At 46.0% G+C, this 15,560-nt stretch overlaps 2 protein-coding genes across 3 annotated transcripts in view; one reads left to right on the plus strand and one right to left on the minus strand.

Annotated features, from left to right (window-relative positions):
- Positions 1-345: 345 nt before the first annotated feature.
- The window catches only part of ASB5 (ankyrin repeat and SOCS box containing 5), a 62,042-nt gene continuing 46,827 nt past the window's right edge, over positions 346-15,560 (plus strand). Inside the window, exon 1 of the mRNA XM_054029148.1 lies at positions 346-642. Coding sequence (XP_053885123.1) covers positions 447-642 — 196 coding nt within the window. The 5' untranslated portion in view covers positions 346-446. The remainder of the gene's footprint in view (positions 643-15,560) is intronic.
- Positions 11,387-15,560, minus strand: part of LOC128837741 (myb/SANT-like DNA-binding domain-containing protein 2) — a 67,215-nt gene continuing 63,041 nt past the window's right edge. For both annotated transcript variants that reach the window (XM_054029151.1, XM_054029152.1), the window contains exons 4-5: positions 12,940-13,530; positions 11,387-11,982 (exon numbers count right to left, since the gene is read on the minus strand). In XM_054029151.1, the coding sequence (XP_053885126.1) occupies positions 11,858-11,982; positions 12,940-13,530 (716 nt within the window). In that variant the 3' untranslated portion in view covers positions 11,387-11,857. The remainder of the gene's footprint in view (positions 11,983-12,939; positions 13,531-15,560) is intronic.

Here is a 15,560-nt window from a genome sequence, read left to right on the forward strand (position 1 = left end):
TGGGGGGAAATTGATTTCATATTCAAGGATACAAAAAGCTTGTGTTGGCAACACTGAGTAACAAAAGAATCTTAAAATAATATTTTTGACAGTGTTTTTTAATAAGTAAAAATAGAAATAACCAGACAAATAAAAATGCAAATTCTGGAACGAAATAGACCTTTTAAATGGAAGAATCTTGGAAACTGTGAATGTCAGAAACTGTATTTGTGGATATTCCGCTCCAGTTGAATACCATCAGGTCAGCACGAGCTGTAGTGAACTCAATACTATGTACAGTATAAATAATCCTCATATTTTGAGCAGCAAGCATCATGACCAGCTGATATTTTCTTTCCTCGGGACCAGCTGTTCCTGGCACTGAGGAGTGCCTAACTGGAGCCATATGATCTTATCAACACATTTGAGAATTGTACCGAAACACTGACAAACACTCTGGTGCAGCAATGACTGTCATAGAGGAAAATCGCCCTTTTGCCCAGCAACTATCCAATGTCTACTTTACTATACTTTCACTTTTTTGTTTTAAACTTTTTGTGAAAATCAGCCTTGCCATCCTCAGTCACTTCTACATTGTAAAAGGGAACCGTAAGGAAGCAGCAAGGATAGCTGATGAATTTTATGGAATTCCTCAAGGGCAAGGTATGTGTGTACTTATTACTGTATCTTAGTTTATTGCCATTGGTTTATTCTTGTTGTAGTTAATTATTTAACTGCTCGTGATTTAAAAAAATATTTCCGTTAAGCCAAGTTGTGTGTGATTCCCTCCCCCCCCCCCCCAACATAAGATAGCTCGTATTACAAGTGTTAGTTTGTTTATATTGGGCCATATTCTTCCATCTTTACCTTAAGTAGAATTTTTCTCCACGAAAAGCTCCACACATTGTGAGTATGGGTAGCAGAATCTGTTCTACTATGATCAGAAAATCTAATTGTTAGCTCTCTTTATATCTTTGACATAGTTTATAACAAAAAATGTATAAGGAGGAAAGCTCCAGAGAAACATATCTATTAGAAAACATGGTTTATAAGTTGTAGATTAATGTGATGTACTGTATAAAACTGAATTATTATAGGCAGCATTGCTAGTGATTCCTATAGTTAAAGACTGCCTAACACTTTCTATTATAAGACCTTACTTTCAGTTGCATACATGCTCCTAAACTTCAACTATTGAGCTTAAATTTTCTATGCCAGGAGTCTGACTCAGGAAGAGTTTTTTAGAACATTTCAACAAAATCAGTTCATACATTTCTGAGAAAAAAAATAAGGAAAAATATGTTGCTTTGCCCATGTTAAAATTATTACAACCATTTAGTTGAGACGCTCTAGAATCTTCATGCTTTAGAATAGGGACTTGAAATTTGGCAGGAAGGTCACCCAGGTGTCAGAGATGGGCTTTTTGGCATCCTCATAGAAATCCACCCACATTTGGTCAAGTTGTAAGCCTCTGAAAATTACAGTGTGCATGTGCTCAAGCAGACATTTGTTAGTTTGGCAGCATTATTCTCTAAAGAGTCCATCTGTTCTAAGCATGTTCTATCTCCACATTGTGTCTATGCATATGCAGCATCCCTACAGAGTGAATGAGCATGCTCCTGCTCAGCTCAGGACTTCTGGGATGAAGTTTCCCTCCAATGCTCCTATGTCTGTCTGGGGTCACTCCTAGCACCCATGTAGCATGGAGGAAAAGGAAGAACTGTACCCTGAATTGAATCCAGTGGGATGAGGAGCTTGTGAGGGAGACTGAAACAGGAGCCGGTGAGAGGGGACTGGGACAGGCTGGAGTGCATAGGGGTAGAAGGAATCAGGCTTGGAGGAATAGGGTAAGAATATTTAACCATTATAGCACACTCCCCTACAGAATCTGGAAATGAACCCTAGAGTCCTGAGTCTTATTTTTCCTTTGCTATAAGCAAACATCTGTGAAATTGGCTGGCAAAATATGGGTCTCATCTTCCTATATGGCTGGTCCATAGAGGATAAGGATTTACTACTGCTGAAACTGACTGTTAGCTCAAGAGGCAAAGAGGTCTGTCCTGATGTAAAGATCCCAGTTCTGCAGGTGACTCCTGGGGGTGGGGGTGTCAATATGGTTCTACGTGATGGAATTTCTATTTTTTCAGTTTATTTTTTATATGTCACTAGTTGATGGACCAAAAAAAAAAAAAAAAAGGCCTGAAGGAACATGTATATTTAAGGTTAAGGATGATTATGTCCTTAATTCACATTGTTGCACTGAGCAGTTATTTTATAGAACACTGATTTTTATTAAGAACAATATGTCATCCTTAACTTTGGAGTTCTTAGCTCTTGTCTGCAACACAACTTAGCTGTGATTTTAGGTTGATTTAAAAAAATAATAATTTCCAGGAGGTTGGTGGGGGAGAATGTGAATTCTGTAATTTAAGTTTAATGATGTTAAATTTGGTGAAAGTGGATTTGTTTTAATGAAAGGAGATAGATGGTGAGGGGCTGTGGTAAAGAGAGCGGGTCTCTTGTTAAAAAAATGGAAGGTAGTCTCGGAGTTAAAAATAACAAATGTGTAACGTATGTTGCTTTGGGACTTCTGGGCTTCATCTGGGTGCTCAGCATCAGAGTTTCAAAAAAATAAATATGTATGTATAAACCACAATAGTCACAGACTGAACAAATGTCTATTTCTAGAATAGAAACGTGAATAAGAAATTAAAAATACTTTTTTCTGAGTCATCCATTTTAAATAGCAAAGTTCATGTCTTAAAATAAGATTTAAGAGCCTAGTTCTGTTCCCAGTGAAGTTAATGGTAAAACTCCCATTTCAAAAAATGGCTTCAATTATAAAGTTCCCATTAATGGGATTATTCTTTAACTTTGGGCCTGATCATGAAAACACTCATATACTTACTTTATACTCATAGTTGTCCCATTGAACTCAGGTATGTAGCACTAACTAGTTAAGTGTTTGCAGGGCCAAGGCCTATACGTTTAGATGATTACGCCTAGTTTTCCTCTTCCTCATGCTGAAGTGTACCTAAGGTTGGTTATTTTTCATGGCAAAAAATGTGTAAAGTCATGAGTCTAGTTACAAAAGAAAAGGAAAAGTCATAGCACACAAAGTTTTATCCCATTTTAAAATCTCATATTCCACCAAATTGACATAATTGAGCCACTTTTGTATAATAATAATCATGGAAAAAGTACTGCTCATTAGTGGACTGCCATGACTTTTTATGTAAAATACTAATTCATGACTTTCTTTCAAGAAGGACATGGGTGTCACTAATATGCGACCTCAGTTACCTTGTGTGTAGATATTGTTGCTCCTTTGGCTTTAACAGTTGCCAGTATTTGGGACCTTGCAGGATTATTTCTAAGAGGAAAAAATGATGATAGAAGTCAGGTATACCCTTGGTGCAATCCTGTTTATTTACAAAAAATATATATTGTGACAAAGTTCCTCCTCTAGCTTGGTGGGTCCTGCACTTATTGGCGGATTTACTCACCTCAGAGATTCACTTTGTGGGTCGGGAAACAGCTCAGAGACCTTCCCCTCTGGTAGAAGCCACAGTCCAGATCAATTCCTCCTGTGTCTGATCAGGAGCTGGGAGGTTTGGAGGGAACCCGGGCCCACCCTCTACTCCAGGTTCCAGCCCAGGGCCCTGTGGACTGCAGCTGTCTAGAGTGCCTCCTGGTACAGCTGCACCACAGCTACAATTCCCTGGGCTACTTCCCCAGAGCCTCCTCCCAACACCTTCTTTATACTCACCACAGGACCTTTCTCCTGGAGTCTGATAATGCTTGTGCTCTTCAATCCTCAAGCAATACACCTTCCCACTCTCAACTCCTAGTGCCTCTTGCTCCCAGCTCCTCACATGCACACTACAAACTGAAGTGAGGTCCTTTTTAACTCAGGTGCCCTAATTAGCCAGCCTGTTCTTACTGATTATAGCAGTTTCTTCTTAATTGGCTCCAGGTGTCCTAATTAGCCTGCCTGCCTTAATTGGTTCCAGCAAGTTCCTGCTTGTTCTGGAACTGCCCCTGTTCCCTTACCCAGAGAAAAGGGATCTACTTAATCTGGGACTAATATATCTGCCTTCTAACACTCTCCTGTAACCATCTGGCCTGACCCTGTCACAATATATAAAGTCCTGTTTTCCTAAACACAGTACAAACAAACAGCAGCAACAGCAGTCAGCCTCTCCAGTCAATTTTGTGCCCTAAGGAGTTCTGTCTCTCTGCATTTTCTCAGGGCCATATTTAAGCCTGATCTACACTAGAAAGTTAGGTAGAAGGAAGCCGCCTTATGTTGACCTGTTAATATATGTGTCTACACTACCGGGCCCTTTACACCAACCTAAGTCACCTCTAATGTTGACTTCTGTAATCCACCTCTGCGAGAGCATAGCACTTAATTCGATTTTCATGGATAGACTGCGAGGTAGTGCAGATGCAGTGTGAACCTTAATTGGCCTCCAGGTGGTGTCCCACAATGCTCATCTGTGACCACTCTGGAGATCAGTCTCAACTCTGCTGCACTGAAGCCAGATACACAGGAAACAGCCCCTCCCCTGCTAAAGCCCCAGGAATTTTTGATTTCCCATTTCCTGTTTGATCAGCATTGGGAGCATGCCAGCTTGAGCACAGCTGATCATGGAGACTACACGCTCCAAATGTGCTCCAGCCAGGTCTGAACAGGAGGTGGTGGATCTCATCGCTGTATGGGGAGAAGAGTCTGTGCAGGCAGAGCTCCGATCCAGCAGAAGAAATGCTGACATCTATGCAAAGATTGCTAGTGGAATGGGGGAGAAGGGCTACACGAGGGACACACAGCAGTGCCCTGTGAAAATAAAAGAACTTCACCAAGTTTACCAGAAGGCAAGGGAGGCAAACAGTCATTCTGGTGCTCGACCCCACACATCCCAGTTCTACAATAAGCTGCATGCAATTCTCTACCAGCACCTCCACAAGCAAAGTGGACATCTCACAGCTGTGTGAGTCTAGGGACAACAAGGAGGACGATATGGTGGATGAGGAAGAGGAGGAGGAGGAAAATGGGAAACAGGTGAGAGTGGATCCATTCTCCCCGAGAGCCAGGAAATATTTTTAACCCTGGAGCCCTGTGGGTCGTAGGACATGACACCAAAAGTGAGGTGCTGTGGTTCTTTGCTTACAAGAGGCCACTCCAGATACGCAGAGGGTGGCCCCTGGAAAAGACTGTTTATGTGGACTGGGATAGCCCGGGAATCCTCCATGGATATCTCTAAGAAACTTCCATGGAGGTACTCTGCAATCCTTTGCAGAAGGTTTCTGGACAGGGCAGTCTTATTTCTTCCACCATGGTAGGACACTTTCCCACGCAACTCCTGAATTAATTCTGCTGGCATCCTTGCGGTACACAGCATAGCATCGTAAGGACTGGGTCTATACCCAAACGCTTGCAGCATCTCCTTCCTTTCCACCTCTGTTACCCTCAGGAGACTGATATCACATAGAGTCACCTAGGGGAAACGGGGGAAGTTCTCATTAAAAGTCCCATGCGTCTGACGAAGTGGCCATTCACCCACGAAAGCTTATGCTCCAATACATCTGTTAGTCTTTAAGGTGCCACAGGACTCTTTGTTGCTTTTTACAGGCTAACACAGCTACCCCTCTGATAATCATTAAAAATGCTCTTGCAAGAAAAAAAAGGACATGTAGACCCACCCCACCCCTCCACATTCCGGATCACCAAATCACGCGGCTGCTAATGTGCCTTTACTGTGCTCGGCATGGGTTGGCAAGTAGTTTAAAGTGGCTGATAGGTAACTGGGCCCCCACATGAGGGATTCCGCAATTTGGGAGTGAAAACATCCCCCCCCCAGCCCCATTCATAAACAGCTTCCCATGGTGCTATGGGGAAGGGCCATTGTTCGACTAGCTACCTCTGCTCCCGACATGAGCCTGCCATAAATCTCATTAAAAGTGCACTCACCCATGACCCGGGGGGGGGGGGGGAGGTGGAGGGGGCTTTCACCAGGGCTGGAGTAGCAAAATGTCACAGTGAATGGTTATGGATTCTGATTATGTTATGGCTTACACCTAGTGTAACAAAGGTTGTTTGTTTTATGAAAATGGCCTTGCTATGGAAACATTTTATTCATGTACAATGGCTCCTTTATTTTTTCCCATGACTGACAGCTGGAAATGTGTCCTTCGGCGTGTCATCAACACCTGAAAGCAGACTTTCGCTGATTAGGAGGAGAAAGAACGTGGGAGGACATGTTCACCGAGATAATGAACGCCTCTGGGACAGCTGATACAGAGCTGAGAGCATGGAGGATTTCACTGTCCAAGAAGTTAGAAATGGCCATGGAGAGCAGGAAAGCTTCCAATGAGCAAGAGCAAGCGGCGCAGGATAGGATGCTTCGGATTATGAGGGACCAAGCAGACATGTTGAAGTATCTGGTTGAACTGCAGGAACAGAAGCAGGAGGGTAGAGTCCCTCTGCAGATCCTGGTAGACAGCCAGCCAGCATTGCCTGACACAGAATCACCCTTACCCCAGCGTTCCCTGAGGCATGGGCAAAAAGTCCATTATCCCTTTTACTTAACTCAGCGGGAGGGTACCAGGAACAGAAGGCACCCATTCACAGACCTCTGATGGTCTGGAATGCGGTGTTATGTTACAGAGCTGAAAATATTTCTCCCATTCCAACTTTACAACCCCTTTTCCTCAAGATTACCTTTTTTTCTGTTCTCTCTCTTTACTTATGTTTGTTAAATAAAGTAAAGGGATTCGAGAAATAAATGTTCTTTATTGAGTAGAAGCAGTGGGCTTGGGCAGGGGGTTGGCTTTACAGGGACGGTGATACAAGCCACATCAAGGTTTGGGAAAGCACAGTGCAGACAAGCAGCTCACATTATTGTGACTCATTACTGAAATGGCTTTTCAAAGCCTCGCGGATACGCAGCGACCCTTGCTGTGCTCTTCTTATTACCCTGGTGTCTGGCTGCTCAAAAATGGTTGCCATGCAATCTGTCTCACCTGCTCACCCCTGTGGAAAATTTCCCCCCTTTTTTTCCACAGATATTCTGGAGCAGACAGCAGGCAGCTATAACCATGAGGATGTTCTCTTTACTAAGGTCCAACTTTGTTAGTAAACTTCTTCAGCGCCCCTTTAAACAACCAAAGGCACATTCAACCACCATTCTGCACTTGCTGAGCCTATAGTTTAACCGTTCCTTACTGCTGTCCACACAGTCAGTGTTGGGCTTCCTGAGCAATGGGAGCAAGGTGTAGGCTGGGTCCCCAGGATAACTATCATTATCTCAACATCGTCAATGTTCATTTTGTGGTCTGGAAAGAAAGTCCCAGATTGCAGTTTTTTGAACAGACCCGAGTCCCTAAAGATGCGCACGTCATAAACCTTTTCTGGCCATCCTACATTGATATCGGTGAAATGCCCCCTGTGATCCACCAGTACTTGCAACACCGTTGAAGAGTATCCCTTTCAGTTTATGTACTCTTTGGCAAGGTGGTCTGGTGCCAAGATGGGGATATGTGTGCCATCTATCGCCCCACCACAATTAGGGAACCCCATCGCAACAAAACCACCCACTATGTCCTGCACATTTCCCAGACTCACTACCCTTCGTAGCAGAAGTCGATTAATGGCCCTGCACAGTTGGAGCACAGCAGCTCCCACAGTTGATTTACCTACTCCAAATTGATTCCCCACTGACCGGTAACTGTCTGGCATTGCAAGCATCCAAATAGCGATTGCCATTCGCTTCTCCATTGTCAGAGCAGCTCTCATTTTTGTGTTGGTGAACTGCAGGGCAGGGGAAAGCTCTGCACAAAGTTCCTGGAAGGTGGCCTTCCGCATTTGAAAGTTCTGCACCCACTGCTCATCATCCTATACCTGCAAAACGATGCGGTCCCACCAGTCAGTGCTTGTTTCATGGGACCAGAAATGGTGCTCAACAGAGTGCAGCTGCTCTGTGACTGCCAGCAGCAACTGTGAATTGTTTTTTTAAATGGCTTGCAGCAGGGCTGCTTGCAGGACATTGCTATGTTCCACATGGCGGACCCCACTTCGGCTCTGGAAATATTGCAGAAGAAGGCGCGAGGCATTTGAGATGCTCACAGCAAGAGTGCACAACTGAGCAGGCTCCATGCTTCTGGGGCTATGGCGTACGCGCAGCAGTTTTAAGGCACGAAAACCACTGGCTTGTTTGCCATTGATATGGGGGTTAGGGGGAACACAGTGCATCATGGGATGCCTACAGAATGTTCCCATTCTCCCCTGCGACAATGTTTTGGTCCCATGACGCATTGCACAAACTTCCCAAAACACACTGTGGCAACTTGCACTTTGGGATAGCTACCCATGATGCACTGCTTTGTGCATCGATGCAGGCACTGCTAGTGAGGATGCACTCCATCAAGACAACAAGCATGCTATGTTCACGCACAATCGACTTAATTAATTCGGAGGCTCGAGGTCGAATTAGATAAAGTCGACTTAATTTTGTAGTGTAGACAAGCCCTTAGAACTGCTTCTCTCCTGTTCTACTGGCTTTTCTGTTTTTTCTGCTTCTAACACACACTAATCCTGCATTTGCAACCAGGGAATCCCTCAGCCATCAGAGTTTAGCTTCCTGTCAGACTTTGTTTCCAGCTATCTCACTACATATAGAGGCATAATTGCTCCTTCCATTTAATCTGAAAGTTTGGTGCTTAGCACAGCCATTGGCCAGATCTATGACTGTTTATAGATCAAAAGCCCACTCAATGGCAACCTTTAATACCATTAAAAAGATGACATTCTGAATGACTCATGTCAGACAGACAGAAAGAAGATAAAGGTAACTAATTAAAATGTATACAAACCTGACTATTTACATAATTACCAATTGTTTTTCTGTCAAGATTTTTTCACATCACCACCCCAAAATGATTTAACTCCCACCCAAATCCACTTGGTTTTTTCCCCAGCCTGATCTCCTTTCAACCACCTGAAGTATCAGAGGGGTAGCCGTGTTAGTCTGGATCTGTAAAAAGCAACAGAGAGTCCTGTGGTACCTTTAAGACTAACAGATGTATTGGAGCATAAGTTTTCGTGGGTGAATACCCACTTCATCACACATCTGTTGCTTTCAACCACCTGAAATTATAAAATAATAAAATAAATCAATTGGAATATAAATATTGTACTTACATTTCAGTGTATAGTATATAGAACAATATAAACAAATCATTCTATGAAAATTTTAGTTTGTACTTACTTCACTAGTGCTTTTTATTAGTCTGCTGTAAAACTAGGCAAATATCTACATGAGTTGATGTACCCCTTTGTACCCTCAGGGGTACATGTACCCCAGTTGAGAACCACTGTTCTGTAATAGGAAGAGTGGCCTACAAAACTCTGCATGTCTGTGAGTGCTGACGGGTTGACCATTATGCACAGTCTCCGTTTTCTTTTTAGTGGTGGAAATTTAGATTGTATATCCAAGGTAAGTTCCTTTCTTTTTGGAACACCTCACATTTCTTTGGGTTCAGTTTTAGATTGGCAGTCTTAGGGTATGTCTACACTACAGGATTAATCCGAATTTACTGAATTCGAATTTTGGAAACAGATTGTATAAAGTCGAATGTATGCGACCATACTAAGCACATTAATTCGGCGGTGTGCGTCCATGTACCGGGGCTAGCGTTGATTTCCAGAACGTTGCACTGTGGGTAGTTATCCCATAGCTATCCCATAGTTCCCGCAGTCTCCCCCGCCCATTGGAATTCTGGGTTGAGATCCCAGTGCCTGATGGGGCAAAAAATATTGTCGCAGGTGGTTCTGGGTACAGCCTCACCCCTCCCTCCATGAAAGCAACGGCAGACAACCGTTTCGCGCCTTTTTTCCTGGGTGAACACTGCAGATGCCATACCACGGCAAGCATGGAGCCCGCTCAGCTCAAGACAGCAGTCATGAACATTGTAAACACCTCATGCATTATCGTGCAGTTTATGCTGAATCAGGAACAGAAAAACGAGGCAAGGAGGAGGCGGCGAGGGCAGTGTGGCAACGAGAGTGATGAGGACATGGACACGGACACAGAATTCTCTCAAACCGCGGGCCCCGGCTCTTTGGAGATCATGTTGTAGATGGGACAAGTTCTATCCAGGGAACGCTGATTCTGGGCCTGGGAAACAAGAACAGACTGGTGGGACAACATAGTGTTGCAGGTGTGGGACGATTCCCAGTGGCTGCGAAACTTTCACATGCGTAAGGGCACTTTCATGGAACTTTGTGACTTGCTTTCCCCTGCCCTGAAACGCCAGAATACCAAGATGAGAGCAGCCCTTACAGATGAGAAGCGAGTTGCGATAGCCCTGTGGAAGCTTGCAACGCCAGACAGCTACCGGTCAGTCGGGAATCAATTTGGAGTGGGCAAATCTACTGTGGGGGCTGCTGTGATGCAAGTAGCCAAAGCAATCACTGAGCTGCTGCTACCAAAGGTAGTGACTCTGGGAAATGTGCAGGTCATAGTGGATGGCTTTGCTGCAATGGGATTCCCTAACTGTGGTGGGGTAATAGATGGAACTCATATCCCTATCTTGGCACTGGAGCACCAGGGTACCCAGTACATAAACCGCAAGGGGTACTTTTCAATGGTGCTGCAAGCACTGGTGGATCACAAGGGACGTTTCACCAACATCAACGTGGGCTGGCTGGGAAGGGTTCATGACGCTCACGTCTTCAGGAACACTACTCTGTTTAAACAGCTGCAGCAACGGACTTACTTCCCGGACCAGAAAATAACCATTGGGGATGTTGAAATGCCTATAGTTATCCTTGGGGACCCAGCCTACACCTTAATGCCATGGCTCATGAAGCCATACACAGGCAGCCTAGACAGTAATCAGGAGCTGTTCAACTACAGGCTGAGCAAGTGCAGAATGGTGGTAGAATGGGCATTTGGACGTTTAAAAGGTCGCTGGTGCACATTACTGACTCACTCAGACCTCAGCCAAACCAATATCCCCATTGTTATTGCTGCTTCCTGTGTGCTCCACAATCTCTGTGAAAGTAAGGGGGAGACCTTTATGGCGGGGTGGGAGGCTGAGGCAAATTTCTTGGCTGCTGATTACGCGCAGCCAGACACCAGGGCGATTAGAAGAGCACACCAGGAAGCGTGGTGCATCAGAGAAGCTTTGAAAACCAGTTTGAAAACTGACTGGCCAGGCTACCGTATGAAAGTTCTGTTTGTTTCTCCTTGATGAAAACTTGCCCCCTTGATTGACTCATTCTCTGTAAGCAACCCACCCTCCCCCTTAGATCACAGCTTGCTTTCAAAGGAAATAAAGTCAATATAGTTTAAAAATCATTTATTCTTTATTAATTGATTATAAAAAGGGAGAGAACTGACAAGGTAGCCCGGGTGGGGTTTGGGAGGAGGATCGGAGGGAAGGAAAAGGTCACTAAAAAAAGGTTAAAATAATGACAGCCTTTTGCTAGGGCTGTCCACTGGGGTGGAATGGGAGGGTGCACGGAGTCTCCCCCCGCCCCGCGTTCTTACACATCTCAGTGAGGAGGCTATGGAACATGGTGAGGGGGGAGGGGGATTATACAGGGGTTGTAGCGGCAGTCTGTGATCCTGCTGCCGTTCCTGAAACTCCACCAGACGCCAGAGCATGTCTGTTTGCTCACGCAGCAGCTCCAGCGTTGCATCCTGCCTCCTCTGATCTTCCTGCCGCCACCTCTCATCTCGAGTGTCTCTCCTCTTCTCATTTTGGTCCCTTCTGTCCTCACTTTGGTCCCTCATGTCCTCACGTTGGTCCTTCCTGTCCTCACGTTCACTGGCATCTTTCCTGTACTTTGATACCATGTCCTTCCACTCATTCAGATGAGCTCTTTGATTGCGGGTGGATTCCATGATTTCCGCAAACATCTCGTCTCATGTCCTCTTTTTCCGATCTGAGATAGCCTTCGGGACGGAGGAGGGAGGCTTGAAATATTTGCAGCTGCTGGAGGGAGGGAGGGAAAAAAGGGAGAGAAGTATTTAAAAAGATACATTTTACAGAACAATGCTTATACTCTTTCACGGTGAACAACGCTATTCACATTACATAGCACATGTGATATCTGTGCAAGGTCGCATTTTGCATCTTAATATTGAGTGCCTGTGGCTTTGCTGTTAGAGATCACAGACGCAGGTCCGGGCAACAGAATTCGGCTTGCATGCGGCCATGGTAAGCCATTGTCTTTCGGCTTCTGCGCCCTCCTTTCCTACATACCAAGCAAAGCCCGTTGAGTGCTGCGGTTTTCCTGTTAAACTGCAGCAGCAGAAAATAAACTAACCCTCCCCCATCCAATTCTCTGGGATGATCGCTTTATCCCTCCCCCCGCCGTGTGGCTGGTATCAGGGGAGATCCCTGCTAGCCAAACGTGAAAAGCTCAGCACCAATCCCCCCCATCCCCCGCGTCTGGCTTACTACAAGGAAGGATTTCTTTTCAGCCACAGGCAAACAGCCCAGTAGGAAGGGCCACCTCTGTCCCCTTAATTAAATTCCCATATTTCAACCAGGTTACCATGAGCGATATCACTCTCCTGAGGATTACACAGCGAGATAAAGAACGGATGTTGCTTGAATGCCAGCAAACACCGGGACCATACACTGCCAGGCTTTGTCATGCAATGATACCAGATTACTTGCTACTAGCATGGCGTCGTCAAGTGTCCTACCATGGAGGACGGAATAAGGCTGCACTGCCCAGAAACCTTGTGGAAAGGCTTTTGGAGTACCTCCAGGAGAGCTTCATGGAGATGTCCCTGGAGGATTTCCGCTCCATCCTCAGACACGTTAACAGACTTTTCCAGTAGCTGTAATGGCTGCGAATGCATCCCAAGTCCTCAGGGCAAATTAATCATTAAAAAAAGCTTGCTTTTAAACCATGTTTTATATTTTAAAAAGTAAACTCACCTGAGATCCCTTCCATGGGGTCATGGTCTTGGATACTGCGTTGGGAGGCTTGGGAGGGTACTTCACTCAGGCTGAGAAAAAGATCCTGGCTGTTGGGGAGAACAGAGTGCTGTGTGCTCTCCGCAAGCTCATCGTCTTCCTCCTCCTCTTCCTCTTCCTCATCCACAGAATCCTCAGGTGTGGCTGAGATTACCCCCACCTCAGAATCCACGGTCAGAGGTGGGGTCGTGGTGGCTGCCCCCCCTAGAATTGCATGCAGCTCAGCGTAGAAGCGGCATGTCTGCGGCTCTGATCCGGAATGACCGTTCGCCTCCTTTGTTTTTTGATAGGCTTGTCTGAGCTCCTTAACTTTCATGCGGCACTGATCTGAGTCCCTATTGTGGCCTCTCTCCATCATGCCCTTGGAGATTTTTTCAAAAGTTTTGGCATTTCGTCTTTTCAAACGTAGTTCGGCTCGCACTGAATCCTCTCCCCATATAGCGATCAGATCCAGTACCTCCCGTACGGTCCATGCTGGTGCTCTTTTTCGATTATCGGACTGCATGGTTACCTGTGCTGATGAACTCTCTGTGGTCACCTGTGCTCTCCACGCTGGGCAAACAGGAAATAAAATTCAAAAGTTCATGGAGCTTTTCCTGTCTACCTGGCCAGTGCATCCGAGTTCAGATTGCTGTCCAGAGCGGTCACAATGGTGCACTGTGGGATAGCTCCTGGAGGTCAATACTGTCGAATTGCGGCCACACTAACCCTAATTTGAAATGGCAATATCGATTTTGGTGCTACTTCCCTCATCGGGGAGGAGTACAGAAATCGATTTTAAGAGCCCTTTATTTCGAAATAAATGGCTTTGTTGTGTGGATGGGTGCAGGGCTAATTCGATTTAACGCTGATAAATTCGAATTAAACTCATAGTGTAGACCAGGCCTTTAACTTATCACTAAGGCTATGATTTTTACTCTGAGGTCGTGGAAATCATGGAATCCGGTTCTTCCAGCGACCTCTATGACTTCAGCCTGCCTTGGCCAGGAGCTGTGGGGTACCCTCACTGCCTGGTGGTGGTATCCTGGAGCTCACAGGCGGCAGGAGTACCCTGGAGCTCCGAGCAGGTGCCCACACCTGCCTAGCTGAGCTCCCATTTTCTCATGGATATTTTTAGTAAAAGTCACGGACAGGTCACAGGCTTCAGTGAATTTTTCTTTATAGCCCGTGACCTGTCCGTGACTTTTACTAAAAATATCCGTGACAAAATCTTAACCTTACCTATCACAGATCGTTTTTTAAATGTATCTGTTCCTGTTCAAAGGTTTTAGCATGCACCACGATATTAGGTCAGCGTTTCTCAAACTGGGGTCTGTGGACCCATCGGGGGACCCCAAGGGTACTCCAGGGGGGCCACGGGCCCCGCTGATCAACTCCTCCCCGTCCCTTCCAATGCCTCCTTCACAGTTTAAAAGAGGCACTGGGAGGGAGGGGGAGGAGCGGAGACCCTGGGTCTGTGCCACTCCCGGAAGCGGTTAGCATGTCCTTGAGGCCTGAGGGGAGGGGGTGTGACAGGGGGTCTTTGCGCACAGCCCCCATCTCGAGCGCCGATTCCGCAGCTCCCATTGGCTTGGAACTTCAGCCAACAGGAGTTGCGGGGGCAGTGCCTGCGGGCAGCGGCAGTGCGTGGAGACCCCTTGGCCCCCTGCCTAGAAGTCAGTGCCAGAGAGATGTGCCAGTCACTTTTGGGAGCTGCCTGAGGTAAGCAGAGCTCCCCTCACCCCCTCCCGCACCTCAACCCCCTGCCCCAGCCCAGAGTCCGCATCCAAACTCCCCCCCCAAGCCTGCATCCCCTCCTGCACCCTACCTCCCTGCCCCAGCCCTGAGCCCCCTCCAGCACCCAAACTCCCTCCCACATCCAAACTCCCTCCCAGGACCCGCAACCCCTCCTGCACCCAAATTCCCAGCCCCAAAGCCCACAGCGCGCTCCCTTCAGCACCCAAACTCCCAGCCCAGAGCCCACACTCCTCCCTCCCTCCTGCACCCAAACTCCGTCTCAGAGCCCGCACCGCCCAAGGACTAGTTGAAGGTTCAGTTATGCCTTCCTGATAAATTTCTACAGTGGCTGGTAAAGCCCTTTCCCTCTTTGCAATTGGTTAACAGTGAGGTGGCTGTTTAATGGGCTCGCTTCCCCCAGCAGTATGGACTAGTGCAGTACACCCTATATCTCTGCTGAATAGGGAGAGCAACTCCTGATTCCTAACCAGAAAGTCTCTTACAGTGTTTTGCTGCAACCAGGGAACCCCTGATCCTAGGCAACTTAACTTCTCATCAAGCTTTGTCATGCGGAACATTGCCTTGGGCAGTGGCTTCTATTGTTTTCAGCCATGTCATTAGTTAAGGGGCTTAACTGTTCCTTTATTTAGCCAGAACAAAGGGTAGTTAGCACACCCACTGACTTTAACCAGGTCTGTGATTTGTTGATCAAAGACCTGCTCAATGGAAGCCATTAGCACCTTCCTTCATTACAGTATGTTTTCATTTTAACCATTTGCTAATATTGTTCTTGAAATTATCCCAGCAGATACATTCTTTATTTTTCTGTACTCAAAAACATTTTAATAGTTTGTGTTTTCTTATGA

This window comes from Malaclemys terrapin, chromosome 5 (assembly GCF_027887155.1).
Source record: "Malaclemys terrapin pileata isolate rMalTer1 chromosome 5, rMalTer1.hap1, whole genome shotgun sequence".
Classification (NCBI taxonomy): Eukaryota; Metazoa; Chordata; order Testudines; family Emydidae; genus Malaclemys; species Malaclemys terrapin.